Source organism: Molothrus ater, chromosome 4 (genome assembly GCF_012460135.2).
Source record: "Molothrus ater isolate BHLD 08-10-18 breed brown headed cowbird chromosome 4, BPBGC_Mater_1.1, whole genome shotgun sequence".
Classification (NCBI taxonomy): Eukaryota; Metazoa; Chordata; class Aves; order Passeriformes; family Icteridae; genus Molothrus; species Molothrus ater.
This window is the reverse complement of record NC_050481.2, coordinates 49,953,905-49,979,420: the sequence shown is the minus strand read 5'-3', so window position 1 is coordinate 49,979,420 and position 25,516 is coordinate 49,953,905. Positions and strand designations below refer to the sequence as shown.

The 25,516-nt window shown below is 36.1% G+C and overlaps 1 protein-coding gene across 1 annotated transcript in view; it reads left to right on the top strand.

Moving 5' to 3' along the window:
- FAM114A1 (family with sequence similarity 114 member A1) overlaps positions 1-25,084 on the top strand; it is a 28,921-nt gene extending 3,837 nt beyond the window's left edge. The window contains exons 4-14 of the mRNA XM_036383135.2: positions 8,201-8,314; positions 8,474-8,577; positions 10,761-10,895; positions 12,662-12,814; positions 15,025-15,148; positions 17,132-17,217; positions 18,348-18,515; positions 19,728-19,867; positions 21,114-21,186; positions 23,113-23,166; positions 24,535-25,084. Coding sequence (XP_036239028.1) covers positions 8,201-8,314; positions 8,474-8,577; positions 10,761-10,895; positions 12,662-12,814; positions 15,025-15,148; positions 17,132-17,217; positions 18,348-18,515; positions 19,728-19,867; positions 21,114-21,186; positions 23,113-23,166; positions 24,535-24,645 — 1,262 coding nt within the window. The 3' untranslated portion in view covers positions 24,646-25,084. The remainder of the gene's footprint in view (positions 1-8,200; positions 8,315-8,473; positions 8,578-10,760; positions 10,896-12,661; positions 12,815-15,024; positions 15,149-17,131; positions 17,218-18,347; positions 18,516-19,727; positions 19,868-21,113; positions 21,187-23,112; positions 23,167-24,534) is intronic.
- The last annotated feature ends 432 nt before the right edge of the window (positions 25,085-25,516 follow it).

Below are 25,516 nucleotides of genomic sequence, written 5' to 3'. Positions count from 1 at the left end.
ACCTTCCTAATTATTCAAATTATGGACAAGGTATTAGGCTTGTTTGTAAAGTTAATGAATTACTTGATTGTGACTTCTTCATAGAAAGGATCCATAATCCAATACAATTTCTATCAGGCAAAGGCTTATGGTTTCTCAAGTCAAAGCAACCCAGATTTTCACGCTCACTCGTGTTAATGGTTTGTATGCCAGGTTTGACTCCTGCCTACACATGAATTCACTTCTAGTAAATCATTCCAGCTTTTCTTGCCACCCAGTGAAACATTCACACTGTCACACTAGATTTCAGACAGTAGAACAATGTATTAAAACATGGGCCCTGTACTCCCTCTCCCTATACTCTCATTTCCAATAGTAGGTCAGACAGAGTGTCCTTGTGAGGACTTCAGGGGAAACTTAATTATTGCTCTTTGAAAACTCACTGTCAAAAAGTAAAGCATAGAAATATGTAGTTACCAGTGGGAAATAATTTCTCACAAACCAGAAATGTTTTGTAACAAAACAATCTGTTAGCTAGTCAGTTCTCATAAAGGATCCACTGAACACTTTCAAAAGATGAACCTAGGAATTAAAATTAATTGCTAGTTACTAAAAATGAGTTCAATAGAGATACTGGTTTTATGATGCCATATGAGGCTAAATAATTCTCCTCCTTATCTCCTCTTTTTCATGGACAGTAAATGGTTTCTGTCTGTTTCTCAGAGGAGGGAAATTTCCTTGTCCTCTTTTTTTTCAGTAACATCCACAGTCAGGAGTAAATAACTACATTTTCTTTCAGACAACAACAATTAACATTTCTAGTTACATTCAGAATGGGTTTCTAGGGTGTGTGGATCAAGTTTGTTGTGTAGGCAGTCTGACTTGATAAGGTTGTGTGATGACTGTTTTGAACAGGCATGTCATCACCCTGAATAAAAATTTTTAGGGTTGTTATTGTCTAAAAATGAGCACAGCTGGAGCAAGTCAAGTTGCCTTGGAAAAAGAGCATCCACATGCAGAAAAGGAAAAGGAAAATTTTAGAATAATTTTAATTCAACATCAGAATGATTGCACTATTTCACATTGAAGACCCATCTACTATTTAGGTTCTGGCAGTGACCAAGAACAGCTAGGAAAGCACCTAAACCCAGATGTATATAAAGCAGCAGTTCCCCCTGTTTTCCTGTTTCCTAGAATCTGCAGCATAGACAGACTTCCTGACCCTGGGATCAGGGTAGGTTGAGTTTCCATGTTACTATCTAATAATTTTGAATCTAACTTTGTGAATTTATTTAACAAAATTGACTTTGAATTAAACAAAAATCAAATTTATGGTCTTCCATGTTTTGTGAACCCAAGGTAACTTGGAAGACCAAATAGCTAGTCTTAGATTTGTTACAGGAAATCAATGCACCAGGTAATATTTTATATTCCTGATACAGAGGGCTTATTTCCTAGTTGTTTATTATGAAAATTCATCCTTGATCCTCTGGAACACTTAACTGTCTCTCACTGTCATGGACAGGATATGGTTCTGAATAGACCACGTATTTCCTTCAGTATGATAATTCCCTAGTGAGATATGTGGAAAAAATTCTAAAGCTATTGGGAATTTCTATAAGCTTTATTATGACTATTATTATTATATATTTATTATTCTCCTCAAAGTTACTCCATTCAGTATCTGATCAGTTCAACCAACACTTCATCTCCTGTTCCACACCAGAAAATAGTTTTGCTATGGACCAGTCCATTGTAAAGTTGCTATTCCTTCAGTGTAGCAAATGCTGTGAGTAAAACTGCCTTCTTGGAGTTAAGATTTAGTAGCAACACATTCAGTCTGTGATTTTTCTGTTGTTCTGTCATCATATTGTACAACACAGCTGCTTGTCTGGTGAAATATGACCAATATCTGCTATTCCTAATGTTTTTCTTCAAAATTGTACTTTGTAAAAATAGCAAAAACAGTTTGAGGTGGACTAAATAACATCTTAAAAGCTTAAACAAATACATTCTGCTTTTAACAAAGAGTATAATGGACCAGCCAGGGTTGGACAGTACCTTGAAAAGTCATCTAGTCAGGGGTTTTGTGGGAAAGGCTTTATGCCTCTAGATGAGATTATCTAGCATGTTTTCCAGTCACATCTTGAAAACCTCCAGCAATAGAGACTACCATATCCCTTGGTAGGTTTTTCCAGTGAATAATTCTTCTTACTGTAATTAATTTTTCTTGCATTCCTACCTATTTAAGACTGAGTTAAAATGTTGTTCCAGTGATCTCAGTTTCATTATCCTTCAGACACTGATAGAGAATTCACAAACACATGAGCATTTTTAATGCATAGCTATAATTTATTTAGGACAGCTGATTTTAGTTCCCAATAATACCTGAGTTTCCAGCTGATTTTAGTTCCCAGTAATAACTCGGTTTCCATGTAGTTTGTATCTCATCCTCCTTTAACTCTGCACATACAGCCATGGATTGTTTTGGTGGTGGTTTTTTATTCCAAAGAAAATATCTGTTGTCTTTGAACTGATTTTGACATTATTTGGATCGAGGTCCCCACGACAAGACAGATGTGATACTCCTCTACACAACAGAATCTGTAATGCCCTTGGAGTTTCAGTCACTGCCTGAACCATATTTGGGGTCTTGACACTAGATGTCACACTAAGCAAACTATTGAATCAACTTCATCAATGAGGTGAAGAGATTTCTTTTGTTCTTGAAAGGTGCAAGGAAGTTGGTTCCTCCTTATAGAACCACAATGGAACAGAACCACTGAAATAGTTGCTGGAATGATGAGATGGGAGAAGGCTCACTGTGATATGGAGGAACAACTTGTACTAATTATCACCATTTTAGTGTCTTTCTTTTCAATTGTGTTTTTTAGTGGGTCAGCCATTACACAAGGCAGTCTTTTGACAGTGTTGATAAAACTATCCTGCTTGAGAGGGTGACTGTTGCAGCTAAGTCAATCAATTAATGGGTAGTAGCCACTGAATTGTGTAGTCCCTCACCTGTCTTTTCTTTGTGTGTTTCTTCCTTCTCCCTGTACCAGCATTCATGTTCCTCTGAGTTCCCTCTAATCCAGTTTAGGAAGTGAAACTGATGTAAGAGTAACTCTAGAGGAAAGAAAAATCCATTTTCTGCCTCTTCAGTTCCTTGAACCGACTCTTTGAGACCAGTTTTGGGGCAAGCAGAAGGGACAAGCGTGGAACGTGGGGAGGAGTAGAACCTCCCATAACTGCACCAAGAAGCCATTAGGTTAGCTTAGCTGTAACAGCAAACTCTTCATCCCCAGGGTTTATGTGAGGCAAAATATATTTTCAGTCCTGGCAGCTTGGGACTTGCATTTTTAAAACATCTTCTATGCTTAAAAGCTTGGGTCTTTGGTTTTTCTTCCAACTAATCTATCTGCTAGCTTAATTAAAGTGACTGCCTTCTGTAAGCCTTGCCTTTCATATGCTGTGCTTTGAATGAGGTATGGCATTCAGAAGGTGCTGAAGTTATGGTGCTCATTGAGCTGCATTTCCAAGAAAAGTCTGTTCTCTATCATGCTGTATACAAATGCTTCACTCTGTGTAAGTTTAAGGTATTTTTTCTTTAGGGCCATTGCTAAGACTAGCACCTGTCAATACATTCACACAACAAAAGTAATAAAAAAATAACCCAGCTGTTTGATTCACGTGATCCCTGAAATTTATACTATAAGGCTGCGTAATGCATCTTTCTAATGTATTGTTTGTAATTATTGTTCTGCTATCTTGATTATTTTGTTCTTGTGTATATTCTCATCTAGTTCCTCAGCTATGAGAATGGCACATGAAAATATCAGACACCCATACTTCTCCCTGGTATGCTGAAAAGCACTTTTTGTCACTCAGTGTGACAGAATGAAATGTCTCTTTAGATGTCACTGTGTTCATGAGCTTGGATATTATTATGCATGGGTATGTGTAATAATCAGCATTACATAGTTGACTTCTCTGTGGAACAGAAATGCCAATGCTGCAGATAATGTGAAACTAAAGTATTCAAATATTGCAAATGTCTTTTCTCTATAGGTATTGCCCTGTTGCAAAATAAAGTACAATATTAAAAAAAGAAGGCTGGGTGTTATGCTTGTACTTTATGTGATCATAAAGAGGATAGTTAATCTCTTCAGACCTTTTTTGATTTCATAAATTTGGCTGACTAAGGGAAAACTACTTTGGGTTGGAATCACATGGTGTTCACAACTGTTTTGTAAATAACACTTTTCAGCTGCTGTAGCAGCAAGCCTGGCCCTTTGCAGTTATTCCTTTTAAGAATGCTGAATGGAAGTAACAGATGGAAGGAAATGTGGGTGCATTTTGGGTTGGCAATCTCTTTTGCATTCTTTATGTCTTTTAACATGGGCTTATAGTCTAGAAGAGACTGAGAGCCAATAAAATGGTGTAACAGCCCTTTATGCTTATTGCTGTTATTGAAACCTTTTATGCTTGCAATAAGGAGATCTGAATCTAGTCTCATTTACTAGATTAATTGGAGTGATTCCTGATTTATAGACAAGATAGCATAGGTGTTACAAGAATCTAGCCTGTTTTTTTTGTTTGTTTGTTTTAAGTGGCCGGAAGAGAAGTTTTGTGAAGGCTTGAAGTAAATGGAGTGCCAATAGGTTAGCCTAAAATGGAGCGAAATGGGGTCCCACTTTTTAGTGTACAAAACCAGAGCATGGCTGGATTGTCCACATCTCTATACTACATGATGTGGAGTGATTCTCCTCCAGCCAGTTTCAGGTTCCTCAGTTTCTCATGTGGTGAAAGATGCTCATTTAATGCCTTGCTCTTCCTCTTTAGCTTGAGCTAGATGAGGCTTCACTCATGTTAATAGACTAAATTTTGATCAGTTCTTCATTAGATGTGCTCCCATGGTAGGACACAGGTTACAAAGGCAGTGTGTTAGCCAGGGACAAAATATCAAACTCCTCCCCATCTGTACCACTGAATCAGAGAGTCCATTTGCCTGTGAGTACTAGATGGACAAGGGATCAGTGATTCCTATACAGAGTGGTTTAGGTTTCAGACATAGTGAACTGCCCTCCAGAGGTGTCTGTTTGCCTCTCTCAGCTCTGCAGGGAACCCAAAGCTACTAAGCTGGGAGGTAGAAGATAAAACAGCTTGCAGTGAAGTGGGATGGGATCTGACTAAAGCATTTGTGAGTGCTGTAATCTGGCCTTGGCAGATCAGGCAAACCAAAAGGCAGGTCATGTTGTTAGGCAGTGTTAGCAAAACCTTCCTTTTAAAATGAAAGATCCCAGCTAGGAACATGAACAATAATATTCTGTAGAAATTGCCAGCCAATAGAAAGGCAAGGAATCATGGAGGCAAGAGAAACAAAAGCAATAACACAGGGGAAAAAAGAATGCTTTCTTCCAAAAGCTCACAGTTAACAATGCCTATTGCATAGCTCTTCTGTCTGCTGTTACAGAAGAGTAAATGGAGATGTCAGAGGTGTCAGCTCGGTTGCATTAGCACACCCAGTGTTACAAAATGAGTGCATCTTTAAATTGTAGGCTACTCTCCCATGATCCCTTTTATTTCTGTGCCTTTTGAAATTACAAATAATCATTTTCATTTCCAAGGCTACAGGCATTTCTGCCCTGTTTGTGCACGTATGGTGCTTCAGTTGTGGTCTTCTGATCTCATCTGGTTTTGCTGCTGCAGTCAAACATACATGCCATATAGCTTAGTTCAGCAAAGCCACCCTTAGGTGACCTGGAGTATCTTCTTATTATTCTAGGACATTTAACCACAGCTCCAAAAATGCTGCCTTTTTTAGGTCAGTAAATACCAATACAGCAACTGTGTGCTTTCTCTTCTTAAATGTGTTAGCTTGTCTGCCAAACTATGGGAATCAATTCAAGGCTATAAAAAATCACAGGAAAAAAGTGGGAAATTGATCTGAAAACATGTAAGTTTTGCAGACAATTCAAATTTTAGCTCAATATTTATAGGATTTTTATACGACTACAGGACCATTGTATTTTGTTACCAAGTCAGGTTGATTAAGTCAATGAAAAGAATAAAACTCTGGCTCATTTAAAAGGTTGTGAGCAGAAGCAATGGAAAGGAATGTGACATGCAGTGTGTATTATATTAGTGTAAAAGCGCAACTAATAGTGATTTGAGTCCCAGGAATATGGGGATTAAATAACGAATTTGTACATGCTAATATTTTCATTGAGCTCATTAAAATATGTGGGAGATTGAGATTAGACCATGCAGTACACTGCTCTCCAGTATCTGCATTGGAACAGACTTTGCAAAAGTCAGGAAATTATCCAGCAATGACTTAAACATTGTGGTGCATTACCTGGTATGAGTCACACAGTTGGATGCACTACTGTTTTTTGTAAGACACAAGTAAAATAGATAAAGGTCATATTTCCTTTAGACAGGTAAAAGCATTTATCTGCCTAGGCTGTTACAGTGTGAAACATTGGGACCTTGTGCAGCCTATGAAATTCCTTGTTCTGCAGGTCTGTTCCATAGGCCATATCTGTTCTTTATGTTTACCTCCAGATACTGCAGTTTTCTTCCTGTGTGATCTTTCAGAAGTGCTGCTTCACATATGTTTTCTACAGTATATTTATTCATAAATATATATAGTCATAAATCTAAGCTTTCCTTTTTCCTACTCCAACTAGATTTGCTGCATCTTTCTTGAATGAGATGTTTGAAAGCATATTTGTATGACTACACACACAGATGTATATGTTTATTCAGAATGCTGTAGAGCACTGGCAAGTGATAGGCTGTTTTGCTGTAATTAATGTAACTCAGAAAAGATGCTTTGAACTTCTCTAAAATAGAGTGCACAGAGTTGTGGGAAATTGTGGACAACACAATCATTATGCATAACTTTGCACCTTAGATGTCTAGATATCTGCCTGACCATCTGTATTAATGCCTTCTCTGAAATAATTTATCTATTTACAGTTCAGTTTAATCAAAGAAGTATGAAATTGTCATTAACATTTCTCATAAGTTGTTAGGCAGGTAGTTGAAGCACTCTGGATTGTCCTACTGCTAGACATGATCAGTTTCATGCAAGATGCACTGTACAGTACAAGATAAAGATCAAATCCTGTCACTGAAGCTATTTAATTTTATGTTGGAAAGAAATATTGCTCACCTGGTTTGTTGTTCACCTGTTGCACCTTAGCCGATACACAGAAACTTCCAGCAAAGCAAGATTAACAGGTGGATTGCTTGTAATGAGAGAAGTATATCATGGACATACTTGTACACATAACCAGAAGCAAAATAGGCAGACAGTTTTAGAGTACTCTTTTTTAAGGGCAGCATTTTTCAACTACAGTTGATGCAGATTAGGAAGATACTGCGTCCCCTAGACTGACTACAGGGACTCACCAGTCCCTGTGATCTGCTAGTGTAAATAAACTCTGTGTAGAAAACCAGTAAGGCAATGCTGTTCTGTCAAAAATATTCAGATAGAAACAGTAGCAACATGTATACTTCATATTAAAGTAGACCATTTTAATAGAGGCTAGGGAGTCACTGCAAATGAATAATATAAAGGTGGTAAAATTTCTGTAGGAGATCACCTGCCACTGGAGCAATAGTTCTGTTTGTGTCATTTGATATCAGGAGACTTTACAAAGTGTATTTAAATAGTAGCTTTGGGGAGAGACACTTCAGAATTTTACTTCAAATGAGAAATCAAGGAGCTTAAATCCTGAAATAACTTTGGGGACTGGAGTCAGTATCCCTAAAAACATAGCACCTCTGCAGAGGAAGAACAATTCCTTGCCTCAGTCCTGCAGTTATAGACAATCCATTAACTTTGGGTTAATTGTTCTAGAATACTCAAACTATGTGAGGTGATACCCTATGGCCATAGGAGGACTAAGTTTCCATTTAAACTGATTGCAATAGAATATTTAGCATTTTGAAAATCAGGGAACTAAACTTATGTGGGCCACTGAAATAACTTTTACTTTTCCAGCATAATTTGTGTTATATTTCAGCCTTATAGTTTATATTCAGTTAATATTAATATAGTAGAAGTGAATTATTAACCTAGAGAAAATTAAGCAATTGAGGTAAGTTTAATAGATATTTTGTTTGTCATAATTCATGAAGTATAAGAATACTATGTGCTGATAGTAATGAGTTTTCAAATCATATACTCTAAAATATGCCTCTCCTACAGGTCATGGGATAACAGCAGTAAAGGAAAAAGCAGGAACTACCCTAAGAATTCATAGTGGAAGTTCAGCATCTCTGGAAACAGCAGAGCCTCCTGCAGCTGAAACATCAGTTACTCGTAAGTTCAAGTCCACTGAAATTGGACAAAACTCTTTGACCCTGCCAAATCAGTTCCATTTAGAAAATGTTAAGATTTTGGTCACATAAACCAGTTTACTGAAATTTTTGACTTGCAGAGTTGAAATTATGCTGTAACCTGCTTGTTATCTTTTGTTAGAAGCAGAAGATTCTTTGGCCCAAAGCTCTTCTGAGAATATTCCTTCTCCTTCATCTGGATCTCGTGGCATGCTGTCAGCTATCACTAGTGCTGTACAAAACACAGTGAGTCATTTTAGTTGGTCTCTCTGCTCTAGTTATTTTTCATTGTTTTTAGGTTCAACTTCACTGTAGGTCATGTTTTTTAAATTCCAGGTCTTTGTAAAAACACTTCTTTTGTAAGTCTGTTTAGTCTTTTCCATGACAAAATAACTTTAAAATTAAACTGTCTAATTAAAAGATAAAAAGTCAAAAAGAACTAGCTCAGTTACTATGTTTTCACCAGTTTCAGTGAAAAAATATGGTCTTCTCCAAAACTATGTAGAATTCTGCAAATTTTTGGAAAATCTTTTTCATAATTGTACCATCATCTGATTTTTTATTTTTACAGTTAAGTCCTTCCAGAGAAAGTGTGATAGGACTTGTTACCATTTTTGAAGGCAGATAGCATAAGAAAATACTCAATTTGCTTATTTTAAGGCTTTTACCAAGCTCTCTATTTTTAGTTCCTGTCCTTTACCTTCACCTCTTTATCTAATCTCTCATTTCATATTAGCCTTCCTAGAAGGGGGTCTGATTAAAATGTAGAGAGGCAAAATCTTTTGTTCACAGTTATTTCCTATCATCCTTATATTTTGTGTGTTGAACTTCATCCTGTACCGTACCATTTCCAAATAAATTTTTGTGTCATCTTCTTCCCCAAATTTTTTGAACCTTTAAAATTTTGTTGCACCTTAAATTTTGCACCTGGTGTTTCACTTGAAATTATAGAAGTCTTTAAACATTTGCTGTAAAAGCATAGAAGATTAATTCCCCACTGAGCAAGTTTTATGAAATGGCAGTTATTTTTTATTGTATATCCAGTTCACTCTGACTGCCTCATCACTCTAATATCAAAGATTTTGGGAACAGAAGGAGGAGATTCCTATAGATTATTCCTAAGACTGTTTCTACAGAACCTGGAACATCATATGGCTCGTAGAGCTGGCCACCAGTAAGATTACTTGAGCATTATACAAGATTTGTAAATAAGAGAAATGTGCTTGTAGGCAGTCTGGAGAGCTGCTGTACCACAGTGATCAATGTGGTACAAAAAGAATCACTTAAAGTCTCAGTAAGTCACCTGTAATGCCACTTGAGACTTTGGAAAGGTTTTCCATTATATATTAGGTTACATCAGCATTTGAGTGTCTGCCACACCCATAATCCAGATGGAAATGGAAATATTTAGTTAGTGAAATTTCTTCAGTGTACATAAAAAATATGAAGACACAGAAAAACATATGTATTTAAATAGACAGTTTCAGAATCATCGCAAGTGTTAAAATCTTAAAAATCAGATAAGGCAGAATCTTCTGTTCATGATGGGCTTGGCTCCATATTATTCATGTCTAAAACAAATTCCTACAAACCAGATGCCATTGCATGAAATTAAAGTGGAATGGAATGGAATGGAATGGAATGGAATGGAATGGAATGGAATGGAATAGAATAGAATAGAATAGAATAGAATAGAATAGAATAGAATAGAATAGAATAGAATAGAATAGCAGAGACACAGAATAGTTAGGATTGGAAGGGAACTTAAAGATCATCTAGTTCCTATGTCCTGCCTTGGGCATGGACACCTTCCACTAAACCAGGTTGCTCAAAGCCTGATCCAGCCTGGCCTTTAATACTTCCAGGGGTGGGGCTTCCACCACCTCTCTGGGCAATCTGTTCCAGTGCTTCACCATCCTCATAATGAAGAATTTCTTCCTGATATCCAATCTAAATCTATCCTTTTCAAAGTAAAGCCATTCCCTTTTGTCCAAACACTGCTTGCCCTTGCAAAGTGTCCCTCTCAAGCCTTCCTATATGTCCTGTTTATGTACAGGAAGGCTTCTGGAAGGTCTCCTCAGAGCATTCTCTTCTCCAGGCTGAACAGCCCCAGTTTTCTCTGACTGTTTTCACAGGAGATGTGCTCCAGCAGTTTTACTTTTTTTTTTTAATTTACAACAATTGTTACATTTCCTCTGGTGTAAGTAGTTCAATTAACTGGAAATATTTGTATAGGGTTTTTTTTGTTTGGTTGGGTTTTTTTTAACTTATTCAGAACAACGTAAATGCATCAATCCTATTGTTAGTTGAAGTATAGGAAATTTAGGGACCTGAATGTTCAAAGATGGTGTCTACAAAAACAATCCTCTTTACAGTTCATATTACTCTAAACGGGGAAGAAAATAACCACAACACGTTATTTTATACAGGGGAAAAGTGTATTATCTGGAGGCTTAGATGCTTTGGAATTTATTGGGAAGACAACCATGAATGTCCTTGCAGAAAGCGATCCTGGATTTAAGAAAACCAAAACACTGATGGCAAGAACAGTCTCACTATCTCAGGTTGGATATATTTAAATACTACTCTGTCAAGGCAATTTCAGATTCTTTTTCCAGAATTTCACATGCCTCAGGGAGAGGCTTTATTTATTGCAGTAGATGCTGTCTGGGCTTATGGAAATAAATATTAAGCTTTACAGTTGCTCTACTTTATTTTTCTTCATAGAACCACAAAAGATAATGTAAAATCATCTTTTCTGCATAATCATATATGCAATTGCTGATTTAAATAAGATAGTATATATGGTGATAAATCATTACACTCTGGAGGCAAAATAAAATTGTTGGTGTTTTGGTAACAGCTGTAGATAGATATCTTCCAGCATAAACTTCACTATGCTGTTTTCCTTGGAAATCAGTAATACTGGTATATAACTTATGTCTCATTAGGAATTAAACCTATAAAAAGTTGTATCTCAGTGTCCATCTAACTTAATGGTATCCTTACACAGTTGTGATTCATATTTTAAAGCTCAGAGATGAGATTAAAACAGAAGTATAAATGCTGTCAGTACAAAATTATTTTAGTTCTCCAGACCCTGAAAAGAGGATAAACAATAGACATTGAAAACAAAGTATATTTACTGCATGTTTACTTCCTTGTAGAGAAGAGTGTGGTATTTTTTTTAATGAGATGTTTCATCTTTAGTATTTGTCATTGGAAGAGTTAACAGATTTATACTATTATAGTAGATCAAAAGCAATTACCTCTTGTTGAGGCCCACAGGGTTGAAATGAGCTTTTGAGAATGCCTCCTTTAACAACATGCATGGATTTGCACGTAGAATCTGAGGCAGCATGCAGCATAAATCAGTTCTCAGGGGTTGCACTGTTGCTTTTCAGCAATTTGTTCATAAAACTTTGTGAATTAACTTTTGAAGATGGAGACTTCAGAGGAAAAATGTACTGTAGTGTAAATTTTAAGTCTTTTGTACTAAAAAAAATCACTGAAGACAATACTGTAGGAATTTTGAACAGTGGAGTAACATACAGGGGGGAGTTCACCTGTATTCAGAGACTGTCATGTGACCTAACATGTGGTTCAGATATATTTACCACCTTTACTGTAGGAAATTCATGAGAGACCACTTCATCCAGGAACAGAAGGAAGGAGGAGAAGATCCTATTGGATATCCTATCCTATCCTAGTCTATCCTTCTTGTACACTGATGGAAGTGTTTTAAAAGCCCACCAAAATATACCCAAGGGTAGTTCTGCTCCATCTTTGGTATAAGTCATTGATCTCTTTTGTCAGTCCCTCTGTCACATAAAACTGACTTTAGTATTTGCTAAGAATATTTTATAGAAAATATTTCTGTAGGTGCATTTTTTATGCAAGTTGGTGGATAGGTCCTGAAAATAATACTCTTCCCATTTTGTGATCTGTAAAAAGAATTGCATGGCTCTTTAAGGCTGCACATGAAATAATCCTTTCTCTTTCATTATAATGGGTGAGGAAATGTACTGTATAGTATCTGTAGCTGACATTGCTTTTGAAAATACAAGCAGGATTTTTTTTTTCATTGTGTTTTAAAGAGAGATAGCAATTACCATTGGGAAAACCCTGCTTAGAATATTATATAAATATTTTATCAGAGAAAATTATCAAAAAAGAAGTTAGCTATTTCACCTCTAAAATTTTAGCTCTTCAGGTGTGATATAGTCCCAAATTTTATTACTACTTCTAGACACACAGAAGCAGATAGTAATAAAATCTGTCACACTTACAGTACTATCAATAAAACATGGAATGATGTATATTTTTACAGCTGTTGCGAGAAGCCAAAGAAAAAGAGAAACAGAGGCGGGCCCAGCAAGTTACAGTAGAAAGAACAGCACATTATGGACTACTTTTTGATGAATTCCAAGGTTTGTCTCATCTTGAAGCTCTGGAAATCCTGTCAAATGAAAGTGAAGCTCAGGTACAGTATGCAGACAGCATAAATCAATATGGTTGGTAAAAAAATTTATCTTTACATTAATTTTATTCTGCAGATGCATGTAGAATGAACAGTAAGTTTTCCATCAAGTTCAGAGAAAGCTGAATTGATCCTTGGGCTGGCCCTGGGTTTTGGAACTCAATACATCTAAAATATAACTACAAGATTAACTCAAACTTCATAACTGAGAGGTATTTTTGTTAGGACCATATGTAGTCTGCCATACACAGCTTGTAACACTGCAGATGTCTTGCAAATTCCTTGCAGAATTTGCAAGGTTGAAATCCTTTGGTTGAAATCAGGTACAGATACTTATATTCAGGAATTCCAGACCTACTACCTGTGGAGGATGCTGAATTAAAATTAGTTCCAGATCACTTATTCAGTTCTTATTGTGTTACTTTTTAAAGTTGCATAGAACTACACCAAGATATTATTACTGGAAGTATACAACTGTCTCTCTGAAAATGGTAATATTAATAAGGCCTATCTGATAAATACGTATTTCAATTTCACTCTCAACTTATTTGCTCTGCTAGTACATCAGTAGATCACTGACAGTGGACTAATAGAATTCTGTAGATTAGATTCCTAGTGGTGGTATTTTTGTATTGAAACAGTTTTCTAAATAAATTTCTTAAAAACAAGTTTTCTTTTTTGTTTGTTATTGTAATTAGCATTCTTTGTCTGTGGGGTACTTCTTAAAATATAACCAACTTATGTTTTAAAATATTTTATTTGCTCTCACAAATAAAAGAAGCTTATATTAATAACAGTTAGGTGTATACTGTCAATGTTTTTTTATTTTTTGTTATTATCTAGATGAAAAACTATATGTTCAAACTACACATGTAAGGTTCAAGGGCTCTGCTTTTGGGAGCAAAAAACAAAACCAAAAATGGCCAAAAACCCCCACCCACTAAACAGGAATGAGATAGATAGATAGATAGATAGATAGATAGATAGATAGATAGATAGATAGATAGATAGATAGATAGAAAAGAAGTTCAGGTTAATTGCATGTGTCAATAATATTTTTATTTTACTGTGAAATACCACAGGGTAAGCCAGACATGTGCAGGTTGTTACCATGAGGTTTCTGACGCACTTCATTTGTGTCCTAGACACGTACATAGTCCTACTCAGTCCAACAGGATTGATGATGACTGTGTGGGTCAACAAGTCCAGTACTCAGATAAATGTTCCACTTACCATGCACAGATGCACCCAGACACAGAATACAGAAAAAGTACTGTAGAGAAACTTGAGACTACTTCTAACAGCCCAAAAGCCACAGGAGGAGTGCAAGAGGTACTGAAAACATGTGTGTTTAAGCTTTTATTTTACAAGTTTCCATTAAAAGAAGTTCCCAGTTAGACCTTGAAATGGATAGTGCTATAGAAAGGGAGGAAAAGGCTTTATGTAGTCCTTCCCAACCAGACTGGAGTGCCACAGCTGTGTCTTGGGTTTAACCCTGAGCACAGGAGCTGGACACAAGGACGCACCAGTAAGAAAGTAACAGCTGTGTCCAGCCTTGCACTAAGGTAGAGTGCACCTCTGTCCAACAGGCTTTATAAAAGCCCCTTGAAACAAACATAAAGGTAAAACTTTGTACCAAGGGGAGAAAGGGCATTTCTCCTGGCTTCCATTGGCAGAAGGAGCACTCTGCTCATGGAGTTAACACCATCTAACTGTAGTACAAACAGCGATTCAAAGAATCTGTTTCCATCCCTCTTAGGTGTGCCATCCTGTTAGATATGCAGGGACTTGCAGATAGCTGAGACATGCAAAGACCTGCCAATACATTCTTCAGAACAGGTAGACTGTCAATAATTTTGGCTGCATTTTGAAGGCAACCTTTTCCATCTCTTCCCATGAGTGCTCAGACTAACCATTATGCCTGTGCTCTTTTTGCCTGCTGCCTTCATCCCGGCAATCCCAAAACAGTTTGCAGTTAAACCATAGATTTATAGTTCAAAACTCATGTTCTGGAGGAAGGAAGGGACCTGATGATGTGGCAAGACTAGTGTAATTTTTGTGATACTCAACAAATTCTGTTGACAAGATCTAAAAATATGTCTAAGCTGGGAGATTGGAGACAAGATTTGAACATAATAGAAGTTTCCATTTCTTAGTCTATTTTGGATTCAGGTCCTAAATTAGCATTTAGTAATACTTCCTTTCTTTTACAGATTCAGTCACATTTAGCAACACTTGATGGAGAACAGTTGGAGACTGTGAAAAATGATTTAATTGCTATAAAAGAGATCTTTGTTCCAAAGGAATTAGATGATGAAGTGGTGCAGGCGCAAAAAGGTAATTAGAATTACAGAGACTTAACCATATGAATAATTGCTACTTCTTTATCCAGTAATTAAAAAAATTCCAGTCCAGACTGTAATTTCTGATATCCTAATAGTCTTCATAAGGTAGTTACTAAAATGAATACTCTAAAAGTTCTGGAAGCTGATCAGTGCTTAATTTTGAATTTATATTTTAACTGAAGTGTGAATTATGCAAGCATAAATAAATATTAAATTATTTTGCTATATCATCAATGAAAACAAAAAATTGAAAATAATAACTTTTTTGATAACTGAACTTTTCTTACAGAAATTGTATAATCTGAAAGTTTTGAAGTACTTAGAAATTATTTTCTGTTCGGCAACTTCATCCTCACTCTGCACCCCCTTTCTAGATGGGGGAAAAGATTTGAGTATCATAAAGAAATTTAAGAAGCCTGAATTTTTTTGAATGAAAGTGACTTTGAAACACAGTAGCAAGCTGCTTTATAGGTTTTGCTTAGCAAGATGTGGCACGTGGAGTGTGAGAAGGAGGTTAGAGCAGCATAAGCGTTTCCATAACTGAACACAGTTATGGCACAGCATTGAAGAGAATGGGATGAGCTCCCAAAAATACAATACAATGGGTGGGTGCTTTGGTTTGGGGCAAAATATGTGTCTTAAACGGGTCAGAAATGTTAGCAGTTCCCCAAACAGGTTAGAACCGAAGGGTAAAAAGTCAGCTTAAAGGCAGCATGGTTCATGTCTCCAGGCCTGTGAGATCCATAGCAAACCTCTTAGAGCTAACAGCAGAAATCCCCTTGACCTGACTGAAGACTGAGTTATGCCATTGAAGGCCATATTGCTGTGTTTTGGAAACAAAGAAACATAAAAGGATATTTCTTCCACATCCTCTTGGTCTTCTCAGGGTTACTATGCCCATAAAACCTCCATTTTGCAAGATGGTGAGATAAGATTTCTTTAGCCTTCAGAAAAGTTAGCAAAACTGTGTTAACATTCACATATTCTCACAGGAGAGTAATTTCTTCTCAGGCTGCTCTTTCTGGCAGTGCTTACTCAGCTTGCCTGATCCCTCTCACAGGAAACTCACTGTTTCTCATTGAGGGGAACAGGAAGTGCTCAGCATACAGTCTTTGTGTGGTAAAGTTTTGTGCTGTTTTTTTTCCCCTCTTATTTACTCTTTAAACCCCATACCTCTAAGGAGTTGCACAAAATAGAAGTCAAGAAAATGTATTACCTGCTTAGGAGTGAGGATTCATGAGATGTCTGTTGTTCCATAATTTTTGTGGAAAGTAGTTCCTTGATTTGAAACCAGCTCCCAGGAGAAGCTCTGTTTCTTGCACAAAGTGATGTTTTCTCTGAAGGTCAGAAGTTTGGTTTTTTCCAGTAAATCACAACAGCTTATCCTGCTCCTTGAAACATTTGCAAGGGTTTTGAATGGGTTGCAATCAAGGCAGTGAGCACCTTAAAAAGAGAGACCAAAGCAAAGTGTGCTGCAGATTTGTCCTTGCAAAAGCAAACCACTCATCAGTGAAACACATTCCTTCCTCCTAAGGCTGCGGAAACAGCTCTGACTGTTTTCTAGTACAAGTAGCAGAATGCCACACACATACCCTTCCCTCTAATGTTTCCTCTCACTTTGATTATGCAGCCCTTTCATGCATTTTTCACTGCAGCTTCATTTCAGTTGTTTATGAAATAATGAGGAGAATGTTTGAAAAAGTGGCTTTACCTACATTTTGAAAGCTTTTAACACCAAAAATTTCATACATGAGGTTAAATAAGAGAGTAATCACAGTGAACAGTCAATTCAATATCCCAGCTATCAGTAATTTTGGTGCATATACATGCACACCTCCACACACTCCTTTCTTGTGCCACAGTCACTATTTTAGTGCTGGAATACTTGGTGAAACTATTTCACTGGATGTATTTGATCATATAAAATACTATAGCAGTAACACTCTAACAAAAACTGTCTTGTTATTTCTTGCAGCAGATACAGGAGAAGAGTTTGTCAGCATGCTCACAGAACTGCTGTTTGAATTGCATGTTGCTGCTACTCCTGACAAGCTAAATAAGGTTAGCACCTGTTACTGAGCTGCCTTCAGTTTCTTGAGCAAAGAAGGAGGGCTTTGTTCTGAAGTCTGACACAGAGCAGTAGCCAGTTCACTTCAGACAGCTCAGAGAGCAAAGTCTGGTAGACTGAGACTAAAATGCTGAATATAGAAAAGCTTTCACAGAAGTGAGATGAGTAAGGCAGTGCAGCTGGATGAGCCCTTTCCAGTGTTAGAAGGCTTGAATCAGGGGTGTCTCAGCAGAACAGAGTTCATGAGAACAGCAGATTTGATCTTACAGACTGGGTTCAGTCAGTAAGATCTTACAGTCAGGTTCAGAATAATTTTTCTCGCTCTAAAAGTGAGTTGTGTGCTACTCTCTGTAGCCAGAGACCTACTAGAACAAAAGTGAGATGTCTGGGAGCTAGTCACATAACTAGTCACATTTGTACTATCAGGTCCCTTTAAAGCTGATTCATCTGCTGGTCTTAAGCTCAAATGAGTGTTTGTCTCTCTAGCTACATAGATAGACTATGGATAACTAGCTTAGGCTTAGGCCTTAATGTGTTTTAATTTGATTTCATGTTAAAAAGAGTCATCATAAATTTCCTACTAAGCATAGCAGTAGTCTGAACTTGTATAAAGTCTCAGGACTCTTCAGCTTTGATCTATTTGCATGCCAGGGAAAGCAGCTCAAGTTACAGTGGTTTTATATTTATTTTTCCTTTAAGAATGTAATAAATTTCTCTTATTTTTAATAAGAGAATTAATAAATATCTCAATTTTTTTTTCTTTTTTATACACACTTCTTATTTTCTTGTTTGGAAAACTGTGTAAAGAAAAATTTCTGTGCAAATTCTTTTGAATGATAAAGGTGAAATATTAACTTTGGAATTAACACCAGCTGTATATGTTGGTTAGGAGTATTATACCTTTAGAGGAATTATCCCTGGATGATCCATCTTTATGCAGTCCAAAATGATTCTCCCTACAATTTCTTAAGTGTACACTTCTTAAATGCCACTCTGAGGTTTGATACATTCAAATTTCTGAGTATAAAGAGGAAGTGATTAAATGTATTGTTAACTGATGTTCAGGAATGTCATTTCAGTCTCTTCTCAAGCTGAACTTTGGGGTTGGTTCTTTGATTGGCAGGCTAGGAAAAAAGCTCATGAATGGCTGGAAGAAACCAGTTTGTCCACCCCAGTAGACATAGAAGAGGAGCTAAATGAAAAACCTGAAGAACCTGGTGAAGAAAAGACTCAAAAAGACAATACAATTGAGAGTGATAAAACAGAAGTAGACAAAAGCAAAACTGTGGAGGTAAAATAACTTTTGGAGGATAAGTTTCATTAAGTGATTAGATTGTTTCTTTGTGTGTTGGCTTTATATGTTATTTAATTTTTAAATTCATGGAATAAGAAATAATAATACACAACTATTCACTGTAGACCCAGTTGAAGACTAAATTACATAAATATTCTTACTGTTATTCTGTTTCCATAAGTAAATATCACAGTGACAGGTTCTCTATCGCATTGTTTTTATGGTTTTATATCTGTGGTTTTGTGTTTAAGCATGTGTATACTTAACATACAGTGAGCTGAGGGATGCTGAGGTGTAATGTCAAACATTACATGCACACTGAAAGTTGTATCTCAGTGTTTCTTAGTATCTCCTTCTCTCAGTGACAATACTTGGGAAAATGTTCAAACTATTTAAAGTTTCAGTCATAAACAGACAAAACAAATATTATTTAGGCAACTAACAACTGTTCATTCTGTTTATGAAAGATAGCTCTTAAGGCTAAAAGTGTTCATTTAGACAGTTCTGATAAGGTTAATTGTGATTGAGTCTTTTCTGTCAAGTTAATGGCAATACTAAATGTGGTTGCTATCTTTGTTGAGATTATTTCTAATTAGAAATTATCTGTCGTGTTTCCTTACAAAAAAGTCTAAAGAAGCAGACAGAATATGTACACTGTATATATTACAGATTTTTATGTGATTGCAGATTACCAGCTGGCATCAGCTTGTGAAAGCTGTAACCTCACAGTGCTACGTACAGATTTCTATAATTGTTGATAAAAGCCAATTTTTTATTGGGCATGTTATCTATTTCTGCTCTAGAGATTCAGCTAAGGGATGGCTCACTACTTTTGGCTCCCTATGAAAATAATTATGATTGTGACTTATTCTAGAGATTAAGTACCTTTCTGTTTGTTAGGACAAAGTTCAAAAGTGGTATATTGGAAAATCCAAGAGCCTGACCTAGTTCCCAGCCAAGCAGACGGTAGACTTGATCTTACTAATTTTTCAGAGCAAGTAGAATGTCTGTATTTTATAGTCTGTGGATATTTAATTTTCCAGTATTGTTTGTGAAGATGGCTGATTTTACTTCACCATGTGTGTGTTGGTATTTCCAGTTGGGGTAGGAAGGATTCCTACGTTTGAAGTTCTTTTATATGTATATATCTATAAATATATTTATCAGTGTTGTTATTATTGGTTATATTATTTCCATTTTTAATTTAAGGAAATCTACATGCTGTCCATTGAAAGTCTGGCTGAGGTAACTGCTCGTTGTATTGAACAGCTTCATAAAGTAGCAGAATTAATTCTACATGGGCAAGAAGTAGAAAAAACAGCGCAAGATCAAGCAAAAGTACTGACAAAGTGAGTAATATGTACTTCATATATGAACATTTGACATTTGCATAGAACTCATGAAGTTCCATTTAGCTTGAAGGCACAGTAAGTTCATGGATCAACAAACAGCACTGCATTTAGGGGTCCTGGTCCTGTATTTTCTCATAAAATCAGGTTCTATAGGCTACCTGTCATTTTTTGACATGGCTGACATATGTATGTGTTACAAAAACATGACCTATACACAGGCTAAAAGTTATTTCTGCTCCAGCAAGCAAATGTGCCAACTTGGGTTGCATTTCCTGTTCCCTCTGCAGAAGATACTGTGCCTGCATATATGGAATTTGTTTTTAGAGTGTATAATGCAGTCCTATTATCTGCCAACAGAGTTTCATTATGTAGTGTTTATCTGCCAAAAATATAAAAAATCAATTTGTAGTTCTAAACAGTAGACCACATTTGTTAGCAACTTTGTAGTTAACCATAGTGAAACACCCAGAATTTCAAGAAGCCAGTCTGTCTAGTGGGACTACAAACTCAAATATCAAGCTCTCTATAGTTATTAAGTCTACTGATTTCAGTAAGTTTTCATGTTAAGATATTTTAAACAATTGACCCCTAAGTAAGTAAAATATTTAACCAAGTGCTTGTCCTTAGGAATGCTACTAAGAATAGCAAAGTCCATAGGAACACTTCAGTCTAAAACAAAGCACTTATTAAGTATTTTTCAGAATCAGAGCTAAGGTGCAGTGCACCTTGCAGGATGAGGCCCTGTGGGATACACTTGGGAATGTGTAGGAAAACAATTAAAGATCTCAGATCAGAATTGTTCTCTCATATTTTAAACCACAAGTGGTCTTTCCCTTTTAGCACAGAGTAGATGTTTTATTGTTCAGTAGAAAACTTCTCACTGTTCTCATTCAAGTTTGATTTATTTCCAACAGTATTCCCAGAAACTGTGTTGTGCAATCATCAGAAAAAACATGAACTGGAAGTTCAGAATTTAAACAAGTGAAACATTGCACTGTCAAAAAAAAACCTGGTGTGTGCAACAACACGTCATTTTGCTGCTGTAGTCACCAGTGGATTTTTCAGTGAAGGAATATAAAACCTTTATCATGAACAGTTTTGCCTAAATATTTTAAAGATATTTAGAAGCAAAATTGCTTTAAGAACATCTTTCGTTCCAGGATAAAGTTTGTCATGGGGTTTTTATCTATTAATAGGTCAAGAATGTATTTTTATATTTGTCTCTCTTGTTTTTTTAAACCAGTTTAACAAGTGCCATGTGCAATGAAGTTTCATCTTTATCAAAGAAGTTTTCTGATTCTGTAACAGCAGCTGGGGTAAGATGACAGCATTTTCTGTAGCATTTGGGTTTTTTTTTAACAAAGTTCACCTCTTGAAAAAGAAATTCTTATGTGGGTCCAGAGGCTTTATATCAGCAAAGAAGCCACTTCTTTCCTCAGGTCAAGAACACAGAGCATTTTTACAGCAGGGGAAGTTTATAAGCCTTATAAATTCTCTCTTTCTAGAAACCACTTCCTGTTTTTCCCTATCACCACTCAACACTTCTCACATTGAAGGGCCCCACATTTGAAGTTACACAGCTTGATGATATTTTCTTCTCCAACTTAGCCTATCCCTTTTAAACACATTTGTGTAAAAGTCATTAACAGATTGTACTTGCAGTACCTTAAGATGGTTTCATGAGTTGTCTTCTTAGCCTTTACTAGATCCCCTGGCTTAGCACTGCAGTGTTTCAAAAGGTTTAAAAGATTAGAAAATCTGTTTGGTCCAACTTAAAAAAAAATCTCTCTGTCTTCTATCATAAAATATTCTGTTTAAGAACATCCATTTATCTGTGAACATCTTTGCTAGAAATAGTGTCCTGCCTTTCAAGATGCTTCAAGGATGACTGACATCTCAGTATTATAGCAGGATTCAGAGGTAAAAATTGTGCTGTTGCTGAAATCTTCTGTAAACATCAGAGAAGAGCAAATTCGGGTTTTCCTGATTGTTCCATGAAAACATGAATGTAATTCAAATGAAATTTTTCCAGTTTTCCATTAGCTCTTCCAGCACATCTCTGAGCATCTTTTTTCATAGTTATTTGCTAAGGACGTGATTTATGTCTTTCCTTTTATCATGAATAATTTACATAACTTCCAATTACTGCAAGGAAAAAAATGCTTATTTTACATTTTGGGATTGTACTTTAGCATATATCTGTGGGACACTTGAAATAAATCCATGCACAAAAATATAAAAAAAATTGCACACCAAATACTAAACTGGGCCACTAAACAGTGCATTTTGTAATGGATTTTCTAGTAACTGAGAGTAAAAATGTAATTCTTTTCTCTGACCATCTCTCCTTGGTTCTGCCATCTTTCTCCAAACTAAAATTAAGAAGTTTCATGTTTCTGTAAATCTGTAATATGAGAGCTACAAGGTTGTAAGTGGAAATCCTTCAGTTAAATTAATTAGTATTGTGTTCAGTGTTGAAAGAAAACAACTCTTGCTGGAGGTTACTGTTGTTCTAAAGAACCACATTGCAAAGAACAGTGTGAATAAAAAAGGGAAGAACTTTTGCCATTTTAAAAAGTAGAGGAGCTAATGAATCTTGATTTTCTAGCCTCTAGTAGTGTCACTACTCATTGTATCCATCTGTCTTCCTATCTGGTGGTTGAGAGGAAGGTCATGCATGCTGAGCTGTTTCACTGGGCAACCTGCACTGCCCAGCTCATGTGCTGCCTCCAGTTTGGGGATCTGAGTTTCACCTGGTTTTCCTTCTGTCAGGGACCTTTCATCTGGTCCTAACCACAGATATTTGTGTAACTTCTAAGAACTTAATTTTTCTTTTGACATGTCTTTTTCCTTTTGGTGTCCTTGAAAATGTGCAAGGAGTTAAAATTGTTGTGGGATGTGAAAAGGTCACTGATAGACAGATGGACAAACAATGTCATTACATAAACCTCACACCTGTAGGAAAGAAGCAATTTGAAACTCTGTGGTACATGAAGTAATGAAGAAGTAAAACCCTGGGCCTCAGGGTTCATTGTACTCTGTGGTAGAAATGCATAGGGTGTACTGAGGTATGGTTGAAATGCAGACAACAGTTACTAGCAATACTGAGATAAACAGGCTGGGTAAGAATCAAGGTGAAAGAAGACCTCTACAGAATTCATAAAATCACATCTCTGATATCAGTATGTTTCTGTTAAGTGTATTTCTTGACCTGGCTTTTCATTCTGTTTTCTGATTTACAGAGCAATATGAAGGCAGAGGTTCTTAACCCCATCATTAACAGTGTGCTATTAGAGGTAAGCTCCACCTCTTCACATTAGAAAATGTTCTAATAAAATTATTTTAAATGAGACAGGCACATTTATTTCCAAAGGCAAAAACTATTTAAAAAGTAATGACAATATCATTCTGGCTGTTTGGTGCCAGAACATAAATTTTGTGCTCAGCCTCTCCCACAAACACTTCAGCAGTCAGGTTGCATTTACTGAGGATTCTTAAGAGCTGTATGACTGAAGTGAGGATGGCCAACTCTGAAACTTTGCTGCTGTACTGGTCAGAGCACAGTAACAAATTGCACCTTCAGACTATTCTTTCCTTTAAAATTTGGATTGTAGGTATGCTACAGTGTTTCTCATCTGCAGGGATTTAGATTTTTACAAAGATTCACAGTCTAGCAACAGCCTTGGTCAGCACATGGATAACCATGTATCAGACCACAAATATGTTCATGAGTGACTTCTTTTATTTGACACCATGTTCTATTTTTCTTCAGAAAAGCACAGTGAATAAAACATACTTCAATTTTACCAAGAAGAGGTTGAGATGAAGTAATATCCTCATAAAGTCCTAAAACTCATAGGAACTGCAGCACAGGTTTTTAACTCTGTTAGATCACAGACAGAAAGAAACATATAGTAGTGACCATATATTGTCATTCTGTATTTAATAGCTGCATTCCCTTAAAAATAAGGAGAAGATTGCTTTACAATAGGCAATTTTGCACTGAATTAACAATACCTTTAAGGAAAATTAAGGAAAGTTGAATAGAGCTGTAGTGAAGACTACCATGCAGTTCCTTTTGTTATAGGGTAAATATGCTGTAGCTGCTGACTTATCTTCCTGTGCTCCAGGAACTGCAAAATCTAGGAATATTTAGAATTGTGGAATACAATGTTTTCTACTTCATAAATCCCATAGCTGTATACAAGTATGTATTAATACAGTCTAGGATCATGGAGAATTACAGGGCACTATACTGTTCAGTATTAGAAATTCCAAAAATAGTACTACATGTTAAAACCATTATAATTTGAACTGTTAATTTCAGTGACACTTCTCCCACCTACAGCAAATTCAAAATTAGTTCAGTTGATGGAAAGCCTAGCTGGCTTGTGTTTAAAAGACAAATCTGCTTCTCAACACTGTGGCATTTTATTCTACTCATATTACCAACAAAACTTAGAGTTCAAACTTAGTGGCAGTCAGATTTTCTATATTTATTCAGGCTATGCTATCTACAGATTCTAAAGTCTTGTATGAAACAATGCTAATATAGCATGATGCAAAGGTAAAAAAAAAAAAAAAAGGAAAATAAAAAGTCCAGTGTCCTTCCTGAAGTACATGGCAGCTGTACTGATGACCCACATGTTTTCTTCCCCTTTTAGGGCTGCAACAGTACTACTTATATCCAGGATGCTTTCCAGTTACTGCTTCCAGTTCTGCAGATTTCCCATATCCAGGCCAGTTGTTCCAAAGCCCAGGAGATGTCAGCTTGAGAGCAACCACAGACTTCAACCACACTTGAGCTGTGCCCAGAGAAGAGCTGGTACAAGAGATGTCTGGCCACTAGAGTTCTTTGAAGACCCTAAATGCTGTTTTGCACACACAGTACTGAACATTTTAAAACTCTTTCAGACTTTAAGACTTTAGAAGTAGTTAGTAAAGTGAATAACTTCTTTTCCAGTGTAGTTCATGCTTTGCATTAATTTAAACAGAAGTTTATTGATTATTAGCATTGACTTAAATACAGATTCTAAATGTTGACCCTTTCCGTTGTAAACAATGTATGAAATTAATTGGAATGTAAAGTTTCTAAAACATTTAACTTCAAATTACCATTTATATTGTTTATATTGTAACTACAGTTAAAAAACTCTGTTTCAGAAGATGGTTTCAGTATTTAATTTTTGCCAACATGAACAAATTATCAAAGTGTTGAGCTTGTTAAGTATTATTTCGAGTAGCAAATAATGACATCATATTAATATATACCACTAACATAACACTTTGTATTGAAGGAGTTGCACAGCAATAGGTATTAACTTTACTAAGTGAAAATTATGGAGGTTATGCATAAAGAATTATACTGAAAAGAAATTTTCTGAGCCAGTTAAGATTACAGGTATAGCTCTATATTTGCTGACCCATAAGTTTATATTAATTTAGGTCCATTTCATCATTTCAATGGTTGAACAACACAGGAAAAAAAGTAATCTTTTTAATATGCAGGGGATAGAAAATTTCCCTTTTGTTTGGCAATCAAAACACCTGCTGAACAACCTTCTCTCTGTATTACTGGGTTACCACTTTGGGGTTTACTGATACTTACAGTTCAGAAATAGAAGTTGTAGCAAGAAGTTATGAAAG